Here is a 21,977-nt window from a genome sequence, read left to right on the forward strand (position 1 = left end):
TAGTAGGACAGTTTCAATAATTAATACATTGTATATTGTTGTCTTCGTAGTTGTTATTCATAGTACAAGATGCAGACATGATATCCTGACCAAACACTATTAGTACAAATCTTTCTACTCATTGACTTAGAGAAAGTAGCTGTACCTAACTATTTTGTATATACAAATGAAAAATGGTCCTTCATTTGTATCTTCTTTTTTTGTTTAGTTTTGTCAGATATGGGTATTCCATTGCCATTTAAATATTGTAGGTACATGAATTCATCAAGATAATCCAATATAGTCCAGTAGTCCATAATAGTAGTGGGTCATCCATAGGACTAGCAATGTCAGAAGTTTTTGACTTGAGCCTTTTACAGCTCAGCATATTAATATGGCTTTACTTTTTATACTTCATTTTCATACTTTTCTGCTGGATGGGTAAGACCAAGAAAGAGCAAGACTTATATAATAAGAAATGTAACTTTTGTATCTGCCAGAGTCAGTCATATCCCCTCAGGATTTATCCTGAAACCCTGTACCACAGTTTGCAGATCCTTTGTCAGTGTCAGCCATGTGGATGAGTCACAGCCATTGCTTGACCAATTTGCTCTCTGTGAAAGCCTGAGAGAATGTCTTCTCCCCATGTGACTCTCCTTAGGCATACTCTGCATCATCGATCACTTTCCTCTGTGGCCCCATAATCTCCTTGATCAGTAAATTTGGGCCATAACTGAGTTACAGGATGTTACAGTATAGGTTCTCCTATGTCCTGAGTCTTCACTGACCTTGAAAGGCTAGAGCCAAAATGTTGGCTGTCCTTGCAGCCCTTCTTTTTCTCTAATTTTGGTTTGCAAACTTAGGTTGTTAACCCTCCAGAATAGAAGCTTATTGATATTATTACCCTATAACATAGGCAGTTGAGCTAATCTCATTATCTGTCTGAATATCAAACATCTTAGACATAGCATGGAATAGGTATTTTCCATCAAGTATTGATATGTTAAATTTTAAATCTCTACAGAATGTGAAGAAAAAATGAAAAAATTTTAAAAATAGGAATAAACAATTACATGTTTTTACACAGAAATTTAGAAATCTAACCATATATAGCATTGTAGCAGGACAGTCCTATGACATTTTTTTCCTCACCTCTTGTTTTCATTTATTATCTTTTTTTTTTTTTTAGCAAACATTTACCTCAGAGACAGTATGGCAGTCATTGGTATGTCATGACAAGCAGTACATATTTAGAAGACCAAAATGACAGGCATTCCAAGCATGACCCTTATATTACACATTGTTATCTTCAGTGCAGTTGAAAAGCATAACTATTTTAGTTGTGTTAAAAGAAGAGCCAGCAGTAGGCATGAGCGTTTAGGATACTTCTTGCCTAGTGTGTGTAAGGCCCTGGGTTCAATCTTGGGTACCACTAAGAAATGTCATTTACACTGACTTACAGAATCTCTAAATTTACAGATTGAAACTGGATGGAGAAAATGAATTCCTATAGATTCTTTTTTTGTTTTTGAAAAAGTCTCCCTAATAGTTGAGGCTGGCCTTGAACTCATAGCTGTCCTCCTGATGCTGGGGTACAGGCACACGCCACCACACCTGGCCTCCTTATAGTCTTTGTGTAATTCTGACCGAGTTACGCTGCATGGGCAGGTGTGCAGTCAAGGTGGGCAGGATACCTTGGATACCGTCATTAGGTGGAGGAGCTGCAGCTGGAGAGGCACTGTTGTCAGCACGCACTGGGAAGGTCAGGGGAAGGTAGGACGGTCAGGAGCCTCTGGAAGGATGCTTCCTGGTCCTGGGATGGGGATCTCCTAGACACGCAAGGTGGCTCATGACCTCCTGCCCACCTGTATGACTTGGGGCTCTCTGGCGTGTGGAGAACCTGCTGAGTAGCGCTCTGCCCTTGGAGTGTTCAAATGAGACCTTTCTGAGGTAGAAACAGGCGGTGGCTGCATCGGAGAGGCAGAGGTTCCGTGACCAGCCCATTGCCTGAGAATCACAGCCTGGCCCCCTGGGTGCAGGTCAAAAGCAGACAGGCCAGTGCCTGGCTCTTTTCTGTGTTACATGTGTTGGCGCTTTTCAAGTTTTCTTGTTTGTCTCTGAAATCTGGGGGTTGGCACTGACACCTTCCTTACAGAGGGCTGGTGAGATGCAGCTCAGATCAGGCACCCAAAATACTGTTTTGAAAATGAAGGTGGGCCTGGGGAGATAGTGGTCCAAGGACCTGCTGGGCCAGAGCAAGGATGTGAATTCTATCCCTGGTATCACATGCTGTGCCAGCCCCAAAACCCTGTGTGGTGGTGCATGCCTGTAATCCCAGCGCTGGGAAGGCTGAGACAGGAGGATCACTACAAGTTTGGGCTGCATACTGAGACCCCCATATTAACAGAACAAACAAACAACAACAACAAGAACAACAACAAAAACAACACGGAAGAAGAGGTAAATTCGGCAGGTTTTGCTAAGGCTCTGTCCTGGGTTTCTTCCCAAAGAAGCAAGTGTTCCCCTGGTGGTGTCTTTCTAGGTAGAGAAAGCCACCTTGCATGTCCTCTTCAAATGAAGAGAGGCCAAGGCAAGGGCAAGCCTCTCGTCTGCCGCTACCATGTGTAGGACCCCTTGTCTGTACCCTGCAGGTTTGGGGGCTCAGGGTTGTGGAATGTCAGCTCCCCCATCCGAGGGACGCTTGAGGCTGGTGTCTTGGGTCTGTCTGCACCACTGGCACTGGTGGCTGCTCCATGCCGAGCCACACCCTCAGACCCTCCCGCCTCAGCCTCCAGCGCTGGGATTACTGGTGTGGCTTGCATGTGGGCAGGGTGAGTGCTTCCAGTAGGTGGGTCACTGTTCACGGCCCACAGTTCTCCCTTTTGCCTTCCTCCCTCCGTCCCTCTCCCTTCCCACACATGCCATCATGGCCATGGAGTCCTCGTCCCTTGTTCGTGGCTGCCTTGACACTGGCCACTTGTGGTGCTTGATGCATTTTGATGTGAATACTTAGTCCCAGTGCTCATCATTTCTTGGGTGCTCGGTGCGCAAGCTGGAACTTGGCACTGTTGAGTGGCTCACTGCCCTTCGCCAAAGCAGTGAGCTTAGTACTGGGTGCTGCAGGACCGGAGCTCACAGCTTAGCGTTGCTGATGGCAGCCACCCTTCGCTTGCAGTCACAGCCTCCCAGTGGTTGCAGTCTTGTCTCCTGCCCTTCTCTTTCCCTTCCTCGCTACCTGCCCTGTTTGTGTCATGTCCGTGTGTCTGGGTCCCTCTGCTTTTATACTTTTCCCCCTTCCTGGATGAGCTCAGCAAGCATCCGCTGAAACACCATTCCTGTGTCAGCACTCACTCTAGGTGGCTGAGGCAGGGCAGTCACAGCTCAAGCCCAGCCCAGACAACTTGGCAACTCAGCCAGATCCTATTCAAAATAAAATATTAAAAGGATTCTGGAAAGGTAGCAGAGAAGGAACAGGCTGCCCAACAGGAAGGTCTCCATAAGGGCACCACAGTCTCCTCTAGGCAGTGAGTCAGTGGATCGTGAAGCCTGGGCTCAGGAGGACTCTCGGGCGGGACAGCTATTTCAGTACATTCCCAGGCATGACTGGCTGGGTGCTCCCGGAAGCCGTGTGTGCCACCGGCCTGCAGGGAGAGCGCCTGGGGAGCAGGTGCCTGATGACTCGTTACTGCCTGCCAAGGTGCCCCCGGCTCTGCACCCTGCTCTACCACCTGCAGTACTTCTCAGTGCCCAATCGACTTGACCTTGGTGCAGCTCCTCTCGTGGAGAACCTGAGACAGAAAGGCAAAATCCCTCATGGCAGACCACAGGCAGCTCGTGGAGGGCACTTGGGTCCCCAGGCAGAGTCCAGTCCCACACTGCCCTCCCACCATACCTTGGTACGGAAGCTCAAGAGGGTGCTCCCGCCCAGCCTGGGGCGGCCCTGTCCTTCTGCCAGTTCCAGAACGCCCTGAGCTGACCTGTGTCTTCTGCAGGAAGAGTCTGTTTCTCAGGGGAACTTGCTGGAACCACGGCCTGTCCTCTGTCCCCTCCCTGACGCATAGCCTGCCTGTGCGAGGCCTGGACAGCTGCTCTGATACCTATGTCTCCACGGAACCCACGCAAACCTGGGCATGGGACATCGCCTCTGTTGTTTGGGTGGGTGTGCTGGTCGTTTCTTCTGTTTCAGAAATTCCTATTTTTGAAATAATGCCATCACTTTTTCTCTACATTCACTGTTCTTTGTGGAGTAAAAAGGAAAGGAAGAAAATGCCCGTGCATGTGCCTGTCTCTTTTCCTCATGTGAGGTACTCAAGGGTAGGGCTGTCCGGCCAGCGACCTGGAGCCAGGCACAGTAATTAGTGCAGTTGCTGCTGCGCCTCCCGGTCAGCAGGAAGCGGTCCTCAGTCAGGTTGTCTGGATGGTGTGGCTCTTTCTGCATCAGCTTCACGTGAAGATCCAGGTTGTGGTCCCATTGCTCATGGAGCAGAGAGAGGGCTGAAATCAGAGCGTAGTTACCCTGGGAGTAGGGGGCACTCCAGTGTGGGCCAGCTGACGTGGGGGAACAGGCACTTGGCAGGTTGGCCTGTGTCCGTGGTGTGGACAGTCCCTCCCTGAGCAGCCTCAGCTGTCAACATGATAATGATGGGTTCTTTGCTTCCCTGAAAATGTGGCTAGCAGCTGTGGTAAGGATGGGCTCGCTTCCCTGTGCCTCCCTGAGCTCAGGCACGGGGCATGTCGTAGGGGGCTCCAGACTAGACAGGCAGATCAGGTCCCCCGCATCCGCCCAGTGCCTGGCAGCGGTTCTCCTGAGAAGGAAGGGAAAGCAAGGTGACTTCTGGGGGAAGCTCCCCACCCACACGAAGTCTGCAAAGAGGGCTGTCCCTGAGTGTGCATGCACACGGTGTCCCTCATCATGAGCAGAAAGTAGCCACCGTCATCTCTCTACTCCAGCTTTCCATGGGCGGTGGGAAGTTTCTTTTTTATGATTTATAAATAGAATTGAAAGTCTTTCCATTTTGTTTTTTTCTATTTTTATACCATCACAGCAAATGTTTTCAAAGGTTTTGTGTTCTGGCTCGGCTTCCCAGGGCTGTTGGATCACACCGTGCTAATGACGTAAGAACTGGCTTGTGTAATCTGTTTGGTCGTTTATGTGCTGAGCCTCAGTTTCCAGCTCATTTTAGGATTTTGGTTTCTATATCTAAAACCAAAGGTTCTTTTTCCTTGACTCATACAAGCGTATCTGTGAGTGGCATGGCCTGGCCATGCTGTCTTACTCAGGCCTAGCTCTGCCTTCCTTCCAGACCGTGTGTTGCTCAGGAAGGAGGAGGCAGGGCCTCGTGGCTGCTGCAGGTGTGAGGTAGGTGAGTTTAAAAGTGGCCCAAGTGGACTGAGCCAGTTGCCCCAACCAGTGAGATTGGTGCCAGTTAGCTTTTTCCTCAAGGTGCAGATGAGTTGTGATGGGTTTACACTACTTGTTGTAATATTTGGTGTTAAGTCTGTTGACTTTGCCTTCAGAATGGGAATTGAAATGCAATTCGACATCGCTAGTTCTTGCACTTTTCTGATGTGGGTGAGAGGAGAGGGGTACGAGGGATTTATCCCAGGACCTTTACACTGGTCCTGGAGCTACATCCCCAGCCCTTTTAAGTTTGATTTCTCTTTATTGCGAGACAGGTTGTCCTTAAGTGGCCTAGGCAGCACTCAACTTTGCTATCCTCCCACTGCAGCCTCCTGGAGTGCTGGGACTAAAGGCATGTACCGCCATGCCCAGCCTGGTCTTCAGTTGGGTTTTGTTTTGTTTTGTTGCGGAACCGGGAATTGAACTCAGGCCCTTGCGCTTGCCAGGGAAGCTCTTCTTCTACTGAGCCATCTCCCTGGCTCCTGATCTTCAGTTTTTGTATCCATACTTTTCCTTAGATGTCTAATTTTTGCTTAAGTCAATCCTAAGAGTGTGTGTGTGTGTGTGTGTGTGTGTGTGTGTGTGTGTGTGTTGGGAATCCCACCTACGGAGTTTTAAGCTGCTAGCATAGCTGCCTGATAGAAGTGAAATTCAGGAAACAAATGCCTGTCAGATATATTTATTTATATCTTTTTCTTGTTTGGAAACAGTTTTGCTTTGCAGTTCAGGCTGGCCTTGAACTCACTACTTAGGCCAACACTTGCACTGCTCATCCTGCCTCGGTCTCCTGAGCGTTAGCCTTACAGGTATGCGTGACACCCAGCTCACACTTGTAATGTAAACATTGTCTCAGTCTCAGTGATGAAGATGATCAGTATGTGTACTTAAAATGTATCAGTGCAATCTGATTGGAGAAAAAATAAATGAATAAATTTCTCATACCTACATCAAAAACATAAAGACAAATATAAAAGGTTATTTTGGTAGAGTTTTTTTTAAGAGAATTTTTTTTAAAAGCAATAGAAACAACACAGGATTTCACTGAACAAAAATAATAGGAGTTCAGCAATAGTTGTTATGTTGCATATAGTTAGTTGTCTTCAAATTAGTTGTTGTAAGCATGCAGAATTGGTCAAAAATTATAAAAAATTAAAAAGAGAAAAAATGAAGCATTAATTTCTGTTTTCAATAGACTAGCAGAAATTAGCAATACAGTTATCCAAGCTGTCCTTGTATGTTCATATATATTTCTTGTTTCCTTTCTTTTTTCTCGTTTTTATCATCCCAGGTGCTTTTTCCCTTCAAACAGTTTCTTTCCCTTTCACACTGTCCAGTGTACCTTTCAGATTTTACTCTTTTAGGCTGTTTTATTTAATGTAGTTGATCAGAAATGTAACCGCATTGTCACCAGGGGAAGAACGTTAATAGTCTTCTTCATACATTAAGTGTCCGCATTCTTGTGGGAATCTTACACCAACAGCGTGGTCAGTTTCATGGCCACGTCCGGGCTCCAGTGCTGGTGACCCATGGCCACGCTGTTTAGGCGCAGATGGTGGAGCTTCGCAGCGCTTATCTTACCATCCTGGGAAGCAATTTGAGTCTCCTAATCAACTTAGGCTAGCAATTATTTATACTCTTAGCCCTCATCTTACTGAGGGAAGTCGAACCCAAAATAATGTATTTGCTGTACTTTTTCCTTTTTGATTTCCAAAAGGCTCTTCAGCTACTTAGGTGGAAGAATTCAGCAATTCCCTAAGGGGCCACCTCGTTTTAGGCAGAGAATACTTGGGGCATAATCATATCTATACAGCTGGGAACACTAGCTTGGGCCAGACTGGCCCAAGGCCTTCCTGGGAGTGTGCTATGTGCACCTCACGTCCCATCTGAAAAGCCAGTTTTATTTACACTGAAATAGGCAGTTGCTTTCCCTACTCACTTCAAGTAGAAGTGGCTGGCTAGGCTAAGGCTGCAAGACAGAAACGTTCTGGGCTGGTGAGATAGCTCAGTGGTCTAAAGCACCTACTTAGAACAAGCTAAGCTAAGCAAAGCAAAGGGACCGCGGTTCAATCCTCCAGCACCACGTGCCAGCCAGCCCCTGGTGGGCTTGAACTGGCCACACACAAAATAAATAAATAAATTAAAAAAAAAAAATAAATGAGTACTTCTTAAAAAAAAAAAAAAAGACAGAAACGTTCTTCTACTTCCCGGCCCTCCAGCTATGGGCTCCTCTGAGCCTGACTGCAGGCCCTGGCTGGGCGCTGTGAGCCCCTGGGCTCCTTCCCTGAGGCCCATGCCATCTTCCTCTTCTGCCATACCTTCTGAGCCTCCCCCGCTCCCGGTTCTGGGCTGCCTGGCATTCTGTCCCCTCCTGGTGTCCAGTGCCCTCGGTGACCTCTGTCCCTTGGTTGCGGGAAAGATAACCATGCTGTCCTCTCTGGGCTCTGCATACGGACACGGGAGGATTGTTTTCGACTTCTCGCCTGCCCCCCGCCCACCCCGCCGATTTGTTTTGTTATTGCCTGCTCAGCTTGTTGATGTTGGCTTATCACTGTGTGGTCGGCTGAAGCACGTCTCTTGGAATGGGGCAGGCATGGTGGCCCTCATTTCAGTCTTCCTCTGCATGCATCGCAGCTGTGAATCTGTGGCTGTATTTGTGCATGAAAGCTTCACAGCCTCCTTCTGATTTTCAGTCTGTGATCCAGAAAGCATTGGGCACCTCCAGGGCTTGCTGTGCTCCTCTACCCTGCCCATAAATGGGCCCATGGTGCCCACCGTGCAGGACCCTGGGCGCCTGCAGCTCCGAGCTCTTCCTTCTTGCCCCCTACCCCATCCACATTCCCTCCCCTCCACCTTGGCTTTGCCGCTGTCACTGTGTTTGTGACTCTGGCCTACTTGGAGCACCGGAAGGAAGCCTCAGGTCCAGCTTGCTGTGTTCATTCTCATTTGCAGAGGAGGGTCTTCGCTATGGAGGATTAAGGAGCACATGGGCTGAGGCGTGTGGCACAGGCATTGGGACATCAGTCAGGTGGCCATGAGTTACAGCTTCACACCATTCGAGGTCACTTTTGCTTCCTGACTTTTTCTCACTTTCTCTGTGTGAAGCCTGCAGTTACTGCAAACACCTGGGCTCCCAACGGGCTGGGCACTTTCCCGCATCCACAGTAAGAGTCTGTCTGGAGAGGGGGGATACGTATCTAAGCCTCATTTTACTGCAGACAGCCCCGTATGACCTTGGCAAACTCCACTTCCCAGGCCTCGGTTTCCTTCTTTGGAAAAGGAGAGGGAAGTTTGATCGCACCCGCCGTTGCTTCCAGCGTGGAGTGGGTTCTCGGTGCCTGTCTCCTGGTTTCTCAGCTGTCCACCCAGACTCTACCTCTGGTCACCTGTGCTGCTCTAATTGCCTCTCCTTGATGTGTTTCCCTTCTGCCATCTCCATTTCATAACACATCTGGGGCATGATTAGTGACTAATAAATGGGAAGGCAATTATATGACTCTTCGGTCGACCCTGCAGGCTCAGATAATTAAGTTAAAATGAAGCTTAATTTAAGGTTCTGCATAACCTTTAATAGAATTGTTGCACTTGAATATAAAATGGGCTTTCTGAAACTTTTCTCAAAGGCAAGGGATTGTCCAAAATCTAATGTGTTGATGTTAATGTTGGAGAGAAAGCCAAAGCTCTTTAAACATTTTCTCTAAAATAAATATGTCTCGATCCTGACGCTGCCTGGTGTCTGCCCCAGTTGCAGGTGTGCAACGTTTCTTGCACACTGACCCCCTAGTTCTCCGGGCGTAGGAGCAGGCATGCACGAGGGTACGCTGAGCCTGACCCTGGGTCCTTCTCTCTGGAACACAGCTCTGATGAGTGTGAGTGCTCACATGCTTGAAGTTACAGCCTGATGCTGTGGAGAAAAGAAGACTTGGGCGACTAGGGAGACCGCAGAACTTATGTGTGAGTGGAGTGAATGTCCAGCTATAGCAGTGGAGCCTGACCTCTCTGCCATAAAGCAGGGTACATATGAGTCATTTGTAGGAAAATGGGTGCACCCGAGACCATAACACTACGTGAAATAAACCAGACACACAAGCTGGAATATCGTCGTGTGGTTTCTCTTATATAAGAAACCCAAGGGCTGGCAGGATAGCTCAGCAGAAGAAGCGCCTAGTTAGGCAAATGCAAGGACCAGGGTTTGATCCCCACACTATGTGTTTCACTGGCCCTGCCCCTGGTGCACTGAGCTGGGACTGAGACCAGGTATGGTGGCGCACACCTATAATCCCAGGTCTGGGGAGGCTGAAAATGGGGAGAAGCACTGTGAGTCCAAGCTGCATAGTGAGACCTTGTACCAAACACATTAAAAAAAAAAAAAAAAAGGCAGCATATACATAAATTAAAAAGCAAAATAAACAATAGACAATGAACAGGGAGATGGATCTTCTGCAAGTAAGGAGATGAGAGATGGGGGAGTGAGGAGGGAGGGTGAGGAAGGGGGGTCAAAACAATGAGCTGTATCAGGCGCATAGACCTACTCCCTGTGAGGAGTGTGACCCTTATGTTCTGTGAACATGGAGTAACTGGAAAAGAAATGAAGTGTCGCTTTCGTAGTGGCACTTTGCCTTTATCTATGAAGGATTAATTCATGGTAGCTTCTTGAAAAGAAGAGAAAGAAATCAGACAGGTTAAGTGTGTTGTCTGTCTTAACTGACACTGCTGGCCCACACCATATGCCCTTACACAACTGCCTCCTGCATCCCACCACCCCAGCCTATTCAAGCTGGACGTGGTGGCATACACCTATAATCCCAGCGTTCGGGAGGCTGAGACAGGACAATCACTGACAGTTCGAGGCCAGCCTGGCTACAAAGTGAGTTCAAGACCAGACTGAACTACATTATAACTCCTTGTCTAAAAAACTGAAACAAAAATAAAGAGGAAACCATGCTAGTTCCAAAAGAGGATATTAGTGATTCAAAACTCCGAGATGTTTGCTGTGCTCTGGCTGCTTTGAAGGGGAGAAGACCACTTGGCAGGGATGTTGGGGGCCTCACCCAACAGTCAGCAAGGAGAAGGAGGCCCTCAGGACCCCGTTCCATCTTAAGCCCAGGGCTGGCGCCCAGCCCGGTCAGCACTGCCATTCCAGCTCCTAGCAGTTAGGAAGCTGCCTCCCATCTTTCAGGAGAGTAGTGGAGGAGGTGCCCACAGTGCTGGGGGACAGGCTACTGAAGTAACTCCCTTGTCTGGCAGCGCAAGTCGGCATGCAGGAAACAGACTTTGTAGATTGTGACTGAGGTCACGTATCACGAAGGGGATTTGAGCGTCAGACAAGACAGTGAGAGTCCCTGCTGGCATTTTGTGTAAGCAGGCTCTAAAAGGATTTGCAAAAATAAAAAAAGTGAAATAACATTGTTTTTCTCTCTCTCTCTCTCTTTTTTTTTTTTTTTGTTTAGAAAATGGTTATTTTTCATGACATACAGTTTTATGTTAACATGTAGTAGGTTTACCCGATTCATTTACAGTGAATTCAGTTTTTTTCAGGTTCCTCCTTTTTGTTGTTGTTGTTGAGGTATGAGGGATTGAACTCCGGACCTTGTGCTTGCCAGGCTGGCACTTTTGCCACTGAGCTATATCCCCAGCCCTTTCTCCTTATTTTCTAACCAGATAAGTATTGATAGATAAATCCACACAGGCAGAAGCTCATTCAGATTTCCAGGGATTTGCAGGAGTAACGAGGGGAGACTGCTTGTGCTCTTAGAGTGGGGCCCACTCACGACAAAGAGGCCACCGAAAGCCATGTGTCATGCATGGCACTGAAGGATCCAGGCAGACTCCTGGAGTGGCTTCCGGTCCCCAGTGTGGTGAGGTCTTGTCGGATGGGCGGGGGGCTCACAGCCTGCAGGAATGGAACTAGGTCTGGGGTCCCAGGCACAGACTTAACGTATGTGAGGTAGGGAGGGATCTCGGCAGCCGGTGACACATTCATCTGAAAGAAACCTTTTTAAATTTAGTGTGTCTTAAAGGAGTGATTCAAGCTTTTGGAGCATTCTGTTTATCAGTTGGACGTCTTTCTCCTCCCCCACTTTTTATTGCTGTTGGCCCACAACACCGAACAAGTACACTGACTGTATTGCTCTCCCCAGGGAGCTGGTGCTCACCCTCATCCCCTTCAGCCCTTTTTGTTTCCCCTCCCTCTCCTCTCCCCATCTGCACAAGTCCTACCTCCCTGCTTCCTGTGGTCTGCCTTTTTGTTTTGCTTTTTATGTTATTTATACTCTGGGCTTCTCCTGTAAGAAAATGTGCTAATGCACCTTCTGGGTCAGTGTCCTCTTTTTAATCCATTCCACTAGTGTTTCTTAAGCACATGTTCTGGCTAGGACCCACGTTAGGTGTTCCTTTTTGCACTGTTCCTTATCCTGAGTCATGTTTTCCCATTTTGCAGATGAGGACAGAGTCCAAGAAACTCAGGTGTCTCTGTATAGTAGGGAAGCACCCAGGGCCCAGGGCCCTCGTTGTCGGCATGAGCTGAGTCGCTCCAGTGTGGCCCTAGCAGCCGAGTGTGGGAGATGCAGGTTTAATTGCACTGATAAACAAATGGGTTTGGGCTTGAAGTCTGGGCACGCATCTCTGAAAGGTTTGCCATCACTGTCACTAAAGAGTGAAGCGAGGGCTCAGGGCTTGCTTTGTTCTAAAGCAGCCTTGCCAATGGCCCTTCTGGGTCCCTTGGTGATGACAGTCACCTCTGAATGGCCGAGTGCTCCTGTCCAGTGGAGCCGCAGCTGGCCGTGCTCACTGAGCAGGTTGGCTTGGGACAGGCGGAGGGCAGCCAGGCGCCACGGGTGTGGGGTAAAAGGAGTGGGACAGTGGATCTGGTTAGCAGTGGCAGGACTGTTCCTGCCCAGAGGGCCACTTGCTGCTGTGCATGGAAGGACCCACCTCCCAGAGCACCCTGTGTCTGTCTGAAGGAGCCCTTCCCAGACAGTGGCGTGGATGGCAGCCTCTGCAGTCTGCTCTGCAGAGCTGGGAGCACTCCTGGTTACATGGATTGCATCAGAGCCAGGGACACCGCACATCTGAAAGCCACAGCAACCTGCCCTAAGCCCTTGGCTTGGTTACACAGGAGCTGTGTGCAGTGCAGAGCATGGACTTCAAGGTGGAGCGAGGCGAGAATTCACGTGTCCACATGAGTGTGCGGGGCGTGGACACAGGGTGGCTAGGGTGAGGATATAGCTTTGCTTCGCGAGCACCAGGCAGCTGCGGAGTCCAGTGAGAGAACCCAGGGCCACAGCAGGGCTGCAGTGAGGTGGAATTGTTCCTCATCCTCAGTCTGTACTCAGTGGTTACCAAGAGCACCGCGAATGAGATAAATGCCAACTGCCCAGGACTGGGCCGGAGGCGTCTCTTACGGGCCCGCCCTGCACTCTGACTTGGTGGCAGGATGGGTGCAGGGGACCTGGCTCCTGGGCCCCTTCCCAGCAGGAAGCTGAGCTGCCCTCCACCCTTCCCAGAACCACATCCTCCAAGGCTGAGGGCTTTCACAGCACCTTCAGCTCCTGCCAGTGCAAGTGGGTCATTTCTGGGAACGCTGCTGTGAGAGTTGTGCTCAGGCTGCTAAGTGGTGCCTGCTTGGTGTCCATAGGCGCTGTGGGTTTTTATCAGCTATGGTGTCACCTGCATGGCCCCACGGGGCAGCAGTCAGGCCACATCCCAGAATGGCCTCATCCTGCAGAGAGGCAGCCCTTGAGTCTCCACAACTGTAACCACCATGCTGAGGTCCCTCTTTGTCCACTGTGAGCCCTGGGTCAGGACAGAGACCACATGGTGTTTCACAGATGTCACATGTGTTGGTTGGGGACCATCCAGGCGGTCAGCTCCATGCCCTGGGGAAACTCACTGAGCTTCTCCCAGCCCAACCCCAACACGCAAGGGAGCTGATGATAGTACCCACCCCCAAGGCTGTCTCGAGGGCGGAGACTGAGCACACAGCACCTCTGTCAGTGGTGGCTGCCCTGGTTGTTACTAAAGCCCCACTGTCCCCACCCCTTCCTTTCTGAGGAGGGATCAGGAGACCTGCTTACAGTAAGGGAGATTCTGGGTGTCTGGCATCCAGCATGGAGTAAGAGGCCTAGGGCTCCTTTCTCCTCCCTGCAGTGGCAGTGCAAGTTGTCAAGAGGGCTCTGTTTCTGTGGTGTCACTGGGCAGCGGTGCTGAGTGCTGCGAGGGCCCTGGCTTCAGCGCCCCTGTTTCTCGGCTTCCCTTAGAAAGTATCTGGACTCCTTGGCTTAGGGCTTCTTACAGCTGTGCCACTATGCGAAGGCGTGGGTGTAGATCTATACCACCTCACCCATCAACCAGGTCACTTTCTTCACAATACTCGATGCTTTCTCTTTTAGATTTGGCTTGTTTTATTTTTAAAACATCCTGTTTGCCCCGTTACTTGGCCCTTGCTGTCTATCCCAGCTTCTAGATACCAGGAAGCAAGCTGCAAGAGAACAAGGCCTTCATGCTTGGGTTTGGCATCGATGCTACAGTAGTGTCTGGGACACCTCGGCTGCTTTGTAAATGCACACACGGGTCCACCACTGTGCATATAACTGTGCGTCACATTGTAGAAGAGTGGGATTCAGAGTGGCCATACTGTGTGAGAATTCAGCTGAGGTAGCAGAGCTCACACTATGTGCGAATGGCGTGATACCAAAGGCAGGGACTTGGGCATCGGACGCCCACTGCCTAGGACTGGGGGCGTTTCGCTGTCTGGCACGGTGTCAGGTGTCTGCGGTGGAGCCGGGATCCATTCTGTTCCATGGATACTCACAGCGGAGATAGTCAGCAGGAGGCAAAAATAGGACCCTTAGAATTCTGCCCACGTGTGTTATCAAGATTTCATATTACTTTTATTATTTGGCCACTAAAATGGACGTAATACTTGTTGGCTTTAACACACCTACTAGTACTGCCTGCGCTATCCATCTTGCAAAATATAAGACAAGGCCAGGGCTTAAATTAAAATCCTCAGCTTCTTATCTCCTTCCCACAGGAAAGCAAATCTGTGTTGAAAACCGTAAAATTAAGAGGAGAGCAAGGATAGCATAATTTAGCAAAAATTCATGGCATCGGCTTCAGAGCTGTATGACTGGAGGGAGAGGTCAGGCATTAAAATGCTGCCTGCTACTGCAGGCTCCTTAGGGTGGTGCTCAGGAAATGAGGGAGGCATGCAGAGGGTGGGGGTGTGCTGTGGGTCCCCCAAGATTTCTACAGCACTTACCTACAGCCACCTCAAGAAAATGCCTTCGTATACTGTTTGGCAGTTGGCTTCTCTTGAGACTCCCAGAATGAAAGTCAGAGCAGCCCTTCTAAACTATCTTGCCTCTTTTCCATTTTAAAAAGAATGTACATCAATAGCCTCCTGCCCCTGCCCCAATCCATCCCCATCTCCTCCAGCATTTTCATACCTTGTGTTTCAGGGCCCTGTTCTGTGTATTTGGCAAAGTGCATTATTCACATTGCAAAAGCATTAAAAGATGGTGGGGTTTTTTTTTTTTTTTTAACATTTTACACATTTATATGCATGCATGTGCTGAGGTGTGTGGAAGAATACCATGTGGTTTTGATAATGGTACTCAATTTAAAAAATGCCAAGGGCTCTGTGAGTTAATGCAAGTTTGGCCATTAGAGGGGAGCTGATAATTACAAAGTAAAGAAAATCTAGAATGGAAATTGTCATTGTCCAAAAAAAGGTGATTTTCCCTCCTTTTACCTTTTCCCCTGCAAGTTGCTGGCTTGGGGTTGTAATGATAGTGTGAAGCAAGGATGACAGACATATTCCTGGGCTGGTTGCCCCTCACTGTCCTGGATGGGGGAGCTTGCCCTTGGAGCCACATACTTCAACGTGCAATTTGTAAAAGACACCAAGTCAAAATCAGCGCACAATGTAGCATAAGTGTGGCCACCATTGCCAACAGGGACCTATACTTTAACCAGTTTGGGTTGTGTGGTGTTGTTGGCACTGTTCTTGTACTATGAATATTTGCTGGTATAGCTAAAATAATTTCTGATATAGCTGTGCATCACAATGTAGACCACAGTACCATCAGATCTCTAATTCAAAGCGATTATGGCAAAGGCATGCCCGAACCAGTGAGTTCATTATGCTCTCCTCCTCCTCCTAAACCCACTTTACTTGTTACTGAAGCACTTCCAAATGAGACCTTCCGGAGACTGCTGTAATTAGTAGCTGGGTTTAACATCAGAACAGACCTTTACCTGTACATAATTGTGTTCGGTCTCTTTTCTTTGAGAAGGAAGAATAGAATTCCTTTATCTTCTTTATTCTCTAACAGACAAAATTCTATTTCTTGGGTATAATGCATTTTTTTTGCAGTATGTGTGCATTGTGGCATAGTTGAGTCTGCTTAAGGAAAAAGTGATTTTTTTTTTTGTGGTTAGCACACTTAAACCCATTCTTGTAGCATTTTTCAATAGCAGTAACATATTAGGTAGTTTTTCTTTAAAACAATCGTCCCTTCAGGTTAACCAGGGTCTTGTTTACTGAGTTGCTTGGTGCCTGGGGGGGAGGGTGTGGACTTCAGCTTTATCTATAATCAGAATGATCATAGATTACAAGCTGATGAAATCCAAAGGGATAAACTGGATATTTAGAAAGTGTTATTGGCCTATAGTCTCCTGCTTCCAAGTTAAGTAATAATACTGGCCTTGTAAGCCAGCATAGGTGTGCATGCAGTCCTGTTGTGGAACCTGGGTGACTGACCTGAGTCTTGCAGGCCTTGGGGACATTCATGGACTTGGGGCAGATTTGCTGAAAACACAGGAGTCTCCTTGGGATGGCTCATTCGTGCAGCCTGGAGTGGTTCTAGATTTTGCTTACATTCATGACTGGTCCCTGCTCTAAGGTGACCTTGCGGGACAGAGGTGACAAGAGCCAGGCACCCCACTAACCATGGACCTTGTGCTTTCTTTACAGTCCAACAAAGTGCCCGTGGTGCAGCCTTCGCATGCAGTGCACCCCCTCACACCCCTCATCACCTACAGCGACGAGCACTTCTCTCCGGGCTCACACCCGCCACACATCCGGTCCGATGTCAACTCCAAGCAAGGTGAGCAGCACTGGCCCAGGCCCCTGTGAGTTGGGACTCTCTGGCACCTCTGCCCCGGGTCGTGGCCAAGATTGAAAGGTAGGCTGTGCCAGAGAAAAGGAGCTCGCCAGATAGTGGAGCTTTACAGACCCAGGAAAGCTTATTGTCTCTTCTCTGTCAGGATTAAACATAAGGAAAAGCATAGTAGAGTGACAGGTCTGAAAATCTGTGCGTCACAGTATAAACCAATGTGTTGTATATGCAACGAACAGCCCAGCATGCTGCAGTGCCCTTCAGCAGGACAGTAGCGCCACCCTCAGGGCTTGTTCTATCACTGTCCCTGTCCCTGTCCCCACCTGAGGGGACCTGTCCACGTTTCCATCCTAATGAAGCAGTTGAGTTGCGACAAAAACTACCTGTCCTTAGGAATTTCACAAGTGAATTTTTGTACTGTAGATCTTTGTAGCATCACCATATTTTTCTTCTTTCCTTATTAAGCCCAAACTTTCACCTTTCCACTTGGAGGAAGTATTTCATGATTTTCCTCCTGTATCTGAATTGTCCAGCATGAGTCTGTGGGCTTTGGGGCCATTTTCAAGTAGAGAAAGGGTGACTTTCACACTGGCACAGCAGTGTCAGGCTGAGGTCAGCTGGTGAGCTAATGCAGCCCACTACTGAGCACCCCAGCTGCTGCACGTGGGGACAGATGGGCGATTCGTGTCTTGGGAGCAGAATGGGGCTGCCTGGAATTCTTCAGATCACTGCTCAGCTTAACACCTCTGAAAGTGTTTACTTCTGGAATTTTCCACTCAGTATTGTTAGAACCTTGGCTAAGGGGGACTGTGTGCAAAGCATTGGTGATGACGTTTTTGTAGTTAAACAGTAGGAGACTGTCATTTCAGGTGTTACCTTGGAGCCACTTGTGGCTCTTCCGGTTATTCAGTTCTACTGGAAGTTACACTCTTTTTGTTACTTAACAGCACTGTTATGGAGAACTAGGCAAAAAATTTTCTGTATGGAAGACAGCAGAGGGGATTCTCTCTGGCCCACTTCTCCTTCCTGTGCAGAAGGCAGCCCAGTAGAGAAGGTCTAGCCTGAGAATGCTGCATGTCCAGGTTTGCCCAGTGTGCCCCGACATGGGCTGGTAGAAGGACAAAGTACCCTGCTCGTCCCAACCTCTGGCCCCAGGTCCTCAGGGCCACCTCTGAGATGGCTTGTCACCAGAACGACAGTCGCTTCTCTGCACTGCACACTTGGACTTTAATAAAGTGTTCCGAGTTCAAGATAAAAGCCCTCATAAAACATCTCCGAAGCAGAGAACGAGAAGGTGCAGAATTTGCCATTGCCTCCATTTCACTCTTCTGTCTTTAAGGAACATATAAAAACAAGTGGTGCTCACCCAGGTATGGTGGCACAACTCTGAAAACCAACACTCGGGAGGCTGAGGCAGAAGAATCACAGTGGGTTTAAGGTCAACCTGGGCTACATGGCAAGACCCTGTCCAAAACAAAACACAAGCGGTGTCTGCAGAACAGTAACAGTCCCTGTTCAGAACAGGTGCCTTGAATGCCTCCACTGTTGAAATAAACGCTTCCTTCAGACTTAGGCACTGCTGCCCTGGGACCTGAGTGCCCCCAAGCACCTTTGTGCTGTGATGCCAAGAATCACCTGCAAATGTTTCCAGGTTTCTTTTTTTTTTTTTTTTTTTTTGGCGGAACCGGGGATTGAACTCAGTCCCTTGCACTTGCCAGGGAAGTGCTTATTCCATTGAGCCATCTCCCTGGCCCCCATGTTTCCAGGTTTCTTAAGGAACACCAGAGGGACATTTCTGAGGGTGCAGCGGGAGAAGGGGCTGAGACAGGTCACTCAGGAAGAGGCTGCATTGACGGGGGAGTGTGGCCCGGCCGCATGAGTTGGGTGATGGACAGGATTCCACCTGGAGCCGTGAAATGGAGCTGACGACAGACACAAGCCCCAAGTATACAACAGCAAGAGTCCAGCAGTATTTAAATATTCATTTAACAATAGTCCTTACTGCATCCTAGGCCTCGTTGGAAGCGTTTATTCAAAAGAATAACACTTCTGGTTCAGTAACTTCCCTCTGGAGAATTTTAGGCTTAGTTCCCTTTTAAAAAGATAAAAGTTTATAGCTGATTACCGATCACATTTATGTTTCCAGTCTCCATCCCTACTAATTTCCTAACTCGTTTTGCTGAATTTTAATTTATATCATTGCTTCTCAAAGGTTTTAAAAAAAAAAAAAAAAAAAAGGCTGAAGAACTACAGGGAGAGACTAGTGGCAGCCAAAAGTTGTCTGCTTGCTGACTCTTTAGTCTTGTTTTCTTTACAAATTTTTATGACTTTGGTCTTCCACCTACTATTGGTGTGTAAAGATCCTGTTTTAAACTATAGATTTATCCTTGGATTGCTGTATGAGGTGTTAAGAAAACAGTATGTGCTCACATTAAAAAAAAAAAATTGCAGTAGAAGACTCCCCGCCAGGAATGCGCCTCAATCCCCAGCCCTGGCTTTACATGCACGTCCCACGGTTCTTGTCACTTTCTGTTGCAGCTCTGGAGTCCTCTTGCCTGAGTGTTTTTAGCTGCGCTGGCTGTCCTGGCTGCCTCACTGTCCTGAATCCATTCAAAACGCTTTCCTTCCTTGATCATTTTTACTTTGGGCAGGAGCCAGAGGTCACAAAGTGCCAGATCCAGTGAGGGAGGAGGACAAGGACACAGCACCAGGTCTTTATGGACCTGCCTGTCTGCAGGACGGCACACGGCAGCAGCGTGCACCATGCTTCTGGCCATGCCTTGTAAACACACTTAGGGAAAAGCTGCTTCAGACAGCACAAGAGCAGTGGGTTAAGTGTTTGAAGTGAGGTCAAAAACTGTGAGGGGATTTGTGGTCATGAGTTTATTTTACTATAAAAAGTTTTGTAAAATTTAAAAACATCCACTAGGGGGCCGGGGAGACGGCTCAGCAGAATAAGCACTTCCTTGGCAAGTGCAAGGGCCTGAGTTCAATCCCCGGTTCTGCCAAAAATAAAATAAAATAAAAAAAATAAAAATAATAATAAAATAAATAAATAAATAAATAAAAACATCCACTGTATTTTTCTACCACCCCTTGTGCTTCAACATCCAGTCCCTCTGGGGATGTCGTAAACACTGACATGATGCTGAGTTTACATAATACCACCAGTGTACGTTCATGGCCGGAAAAAGAAGGCTCATTGGCCTCTTTTGCACCGCTGCCAGCCTTTGGGGCACATGCGTCCCCAGCTAAGTGAGTGTAAGGGCGCTGAGATGGGCCGGCCCAGCAGTCCTGTCTGAGCAGCCCAGTCACGTCTGTCCTCCTGAGAACTAGGCCGTAGGCACAAGCTGTGTGTCCTGGGGCTGGTGCTCGTTAGTGCAAAAACAGAACCTCAGGTGAATTCCCTAGGAGTCACTGTATTAGTCACACACACACACACACACACACACACACATACACACAGCATGGGTATATATAGGAAAGAGAAAGGAAGGTAATGCCAATAACTTTCTTCCTGCTTCCTGTCAGTCTGGTCCAATTATTAAAAGGAAAAAACTTTTATCAAATATTGCTTTTATCTTTATATTATCTATTTTATCTCTATAAACAAAAACACTTATACCTTGTACCAGGCACTATTCTATACACTTACAACAACCTCTGTTACTATTCAGATGCTACAAAACAGCACAATTAAAGAACTTCCTCAAAGTTCCAGAGCTGGTGAGTGGCACATTCTCACAGTCTGACTCCAGAATTATTTGACTTACACTCACAGACTTACTTAGAAATCTGCCAAGCTGTGCTGCATGCAGCCACTGCTCCATAAATGCCAGTTTAGCAGGCAGTGTGGAGCATGTCTTCAGGGCACAGAAGCGGGCAGAGAGGCGACACATCTTTGGACACAGGGAAACAAAGGTCCCGAGTTGTTTAGGAGATGAGCTTTGTGTTTTGCTCATACAGGGACCAAAGTACTCACATGTCCAGGAGGTTGACTGTGGGCCCAGCCTGGGGAGGGGCTGTCTTAACACTTTGTTTTGCTTGTTTGTTGGCTAAGCCATTTAGAAGTACTTACCGAGAGCCTCCTTCTTAGACAGACATGGTTTGACACACAGATTGGTACCGTGTGGTTCTCTCCCCAGAAGTTCATGCATAAGAAGTCATTTGTACAAATAACTGCAAAATGATATACCTGATACCCATATTCCATATTAAAGATACAGATAAGTAGGCAGAGACTACGAGGAGAGGTGGATTTCTCAGTGCTGTGAAAGAGAAAACTGCCGGGGACGGAGGCCTTCAACAAGATGTGTAGGGTTTTGGGGGGCAGGCTCATTGTGAATTCCCATGCCAGACCTGGTGTATGGTGGGGGTGGTGCAAATGCTGCCTCCCTGCGTGCTCCTCCCAGCAGAAAACCCAAGTCCCACCAATTTGCAGTTGTGTCCCGTGGATTCGAGGCCCAGCGAGGTATCATACGGTATAGAGGAGCATGGACAGCCGAAGTGGTCACCTCTCTGTGTGCCAGAACAAAAAATATTTTATGTGTACTGCAAAAAGATGCCTGCATACCGTGCACATGCCTAGACCTTACTTTCCACGTTTGTGAAATACCAGGATTAAATTCGGCATGTCTGTGACTCCTAGCCATGATTTTCAAGCTTATATAATAAAACTGTTTGCTAAGCTTCTAAGGTCTTACTGAGCTGGCCTGGTTGGGTTATTTTCATTTTTTGTTACAAACTTCAGCAGACCCTGACATTTGGAGATTTCTGGACCTCAGAGCAAGTGAGGCCGCAAATTAAAAAAGAAAAAAAAAAAGCCTTCGTCCTGTCCTGAGACTTGAATAGTCGCCACCATAGGTTCCTGCAGCTTTGCCCCAGACCCAAGGAGAACAAGCTGAGGGTGTAGAACTTGGAGTCCCTGCAATCAAAAGAATTAGTAGGGAAAAAAAAATTGAAAAGGAGATTTGAGGCATTTTTTTTTTTTATGAGCAGAATATATTTATTGAGAGAAAGAAAGCTCCTGTCCCGAGAGAGGGACAGGAGGGGGGGCCCGAGCGGGTAGTTCCCCAGGAAGCTGTCTCTTCCAAGGATTTTTATAGTGTAAAACCATGCAGAGCTAAGGAGGTGGAGAAGACATGAGAACTCGCTTAGGTGGGCATGAGGTGGGACAGAACTATGGTCAACCAATGAGATTACAAGCACTACTGCTCAGGTAAAACTGATTAAATCCAGTATCAAATGGGAAAGCAAGTCACGTAGCAAGCTGAGACAATTGTTTTTTAAAAAGCAAAATGTGGAGAGAGATTAAGACCTCCCTTCTTTCTACCTACTTCCTGTAAGAATTGAGAAGTAGTTTGTTCAGACTTCAAAGTCAAATTGACATCCACTTTGAAGGCAGCATTTTCTGAAGTCATTCCCATATGTTCAAGGTTTCCCATGTCTTCTAGGAGCCACATGATGCTCTTGGGCAC

The 21,977-nt window shown here is 47.9% G+C and overlaps 1 protein-coding gene across 6 annotated transcripts in view; it reads left to right on the forward strand.

Moving 5' to 3' along the window:
• Lef1 (lymphoid enhancer binding factor 1) overlaps nucleotides 1-21,977 on the forward strand; it is a 102,411-nt gene that overhangs the window by 51,769 nt on the left and 28,665 nt on the right. For all 6 annotated transcript variants that reach the window (XM_023710059.1, XM_004626691.3, XM_004626690.2 and 3 more), the window contains exon 4: nucleotides 16,356-16,488. In XM_023710059.1, the coding sequence (XP_023565827.1) occupies nucleotides 16,356-16,488 (133 nt within the window). The remainder of the gene's footprint in view (nucleotides 1-16,355; nucleotides 16,489-21,977) is intronic.

This window comes from Octodon degus, unplaced genomic scaffold (assembly GCF_000260255.1).
Source record: "Octodon degus isolate 3935 unplaced genomic scaffold, OctDeg1.0 scaffold00016, whole genome shotgun sequence".
Lineage (NCBI taxonomy): Eukaryota > Metazoa > Chordata > Mammalia > Rodentia > Octodontidae > Octodon > Octodon degus.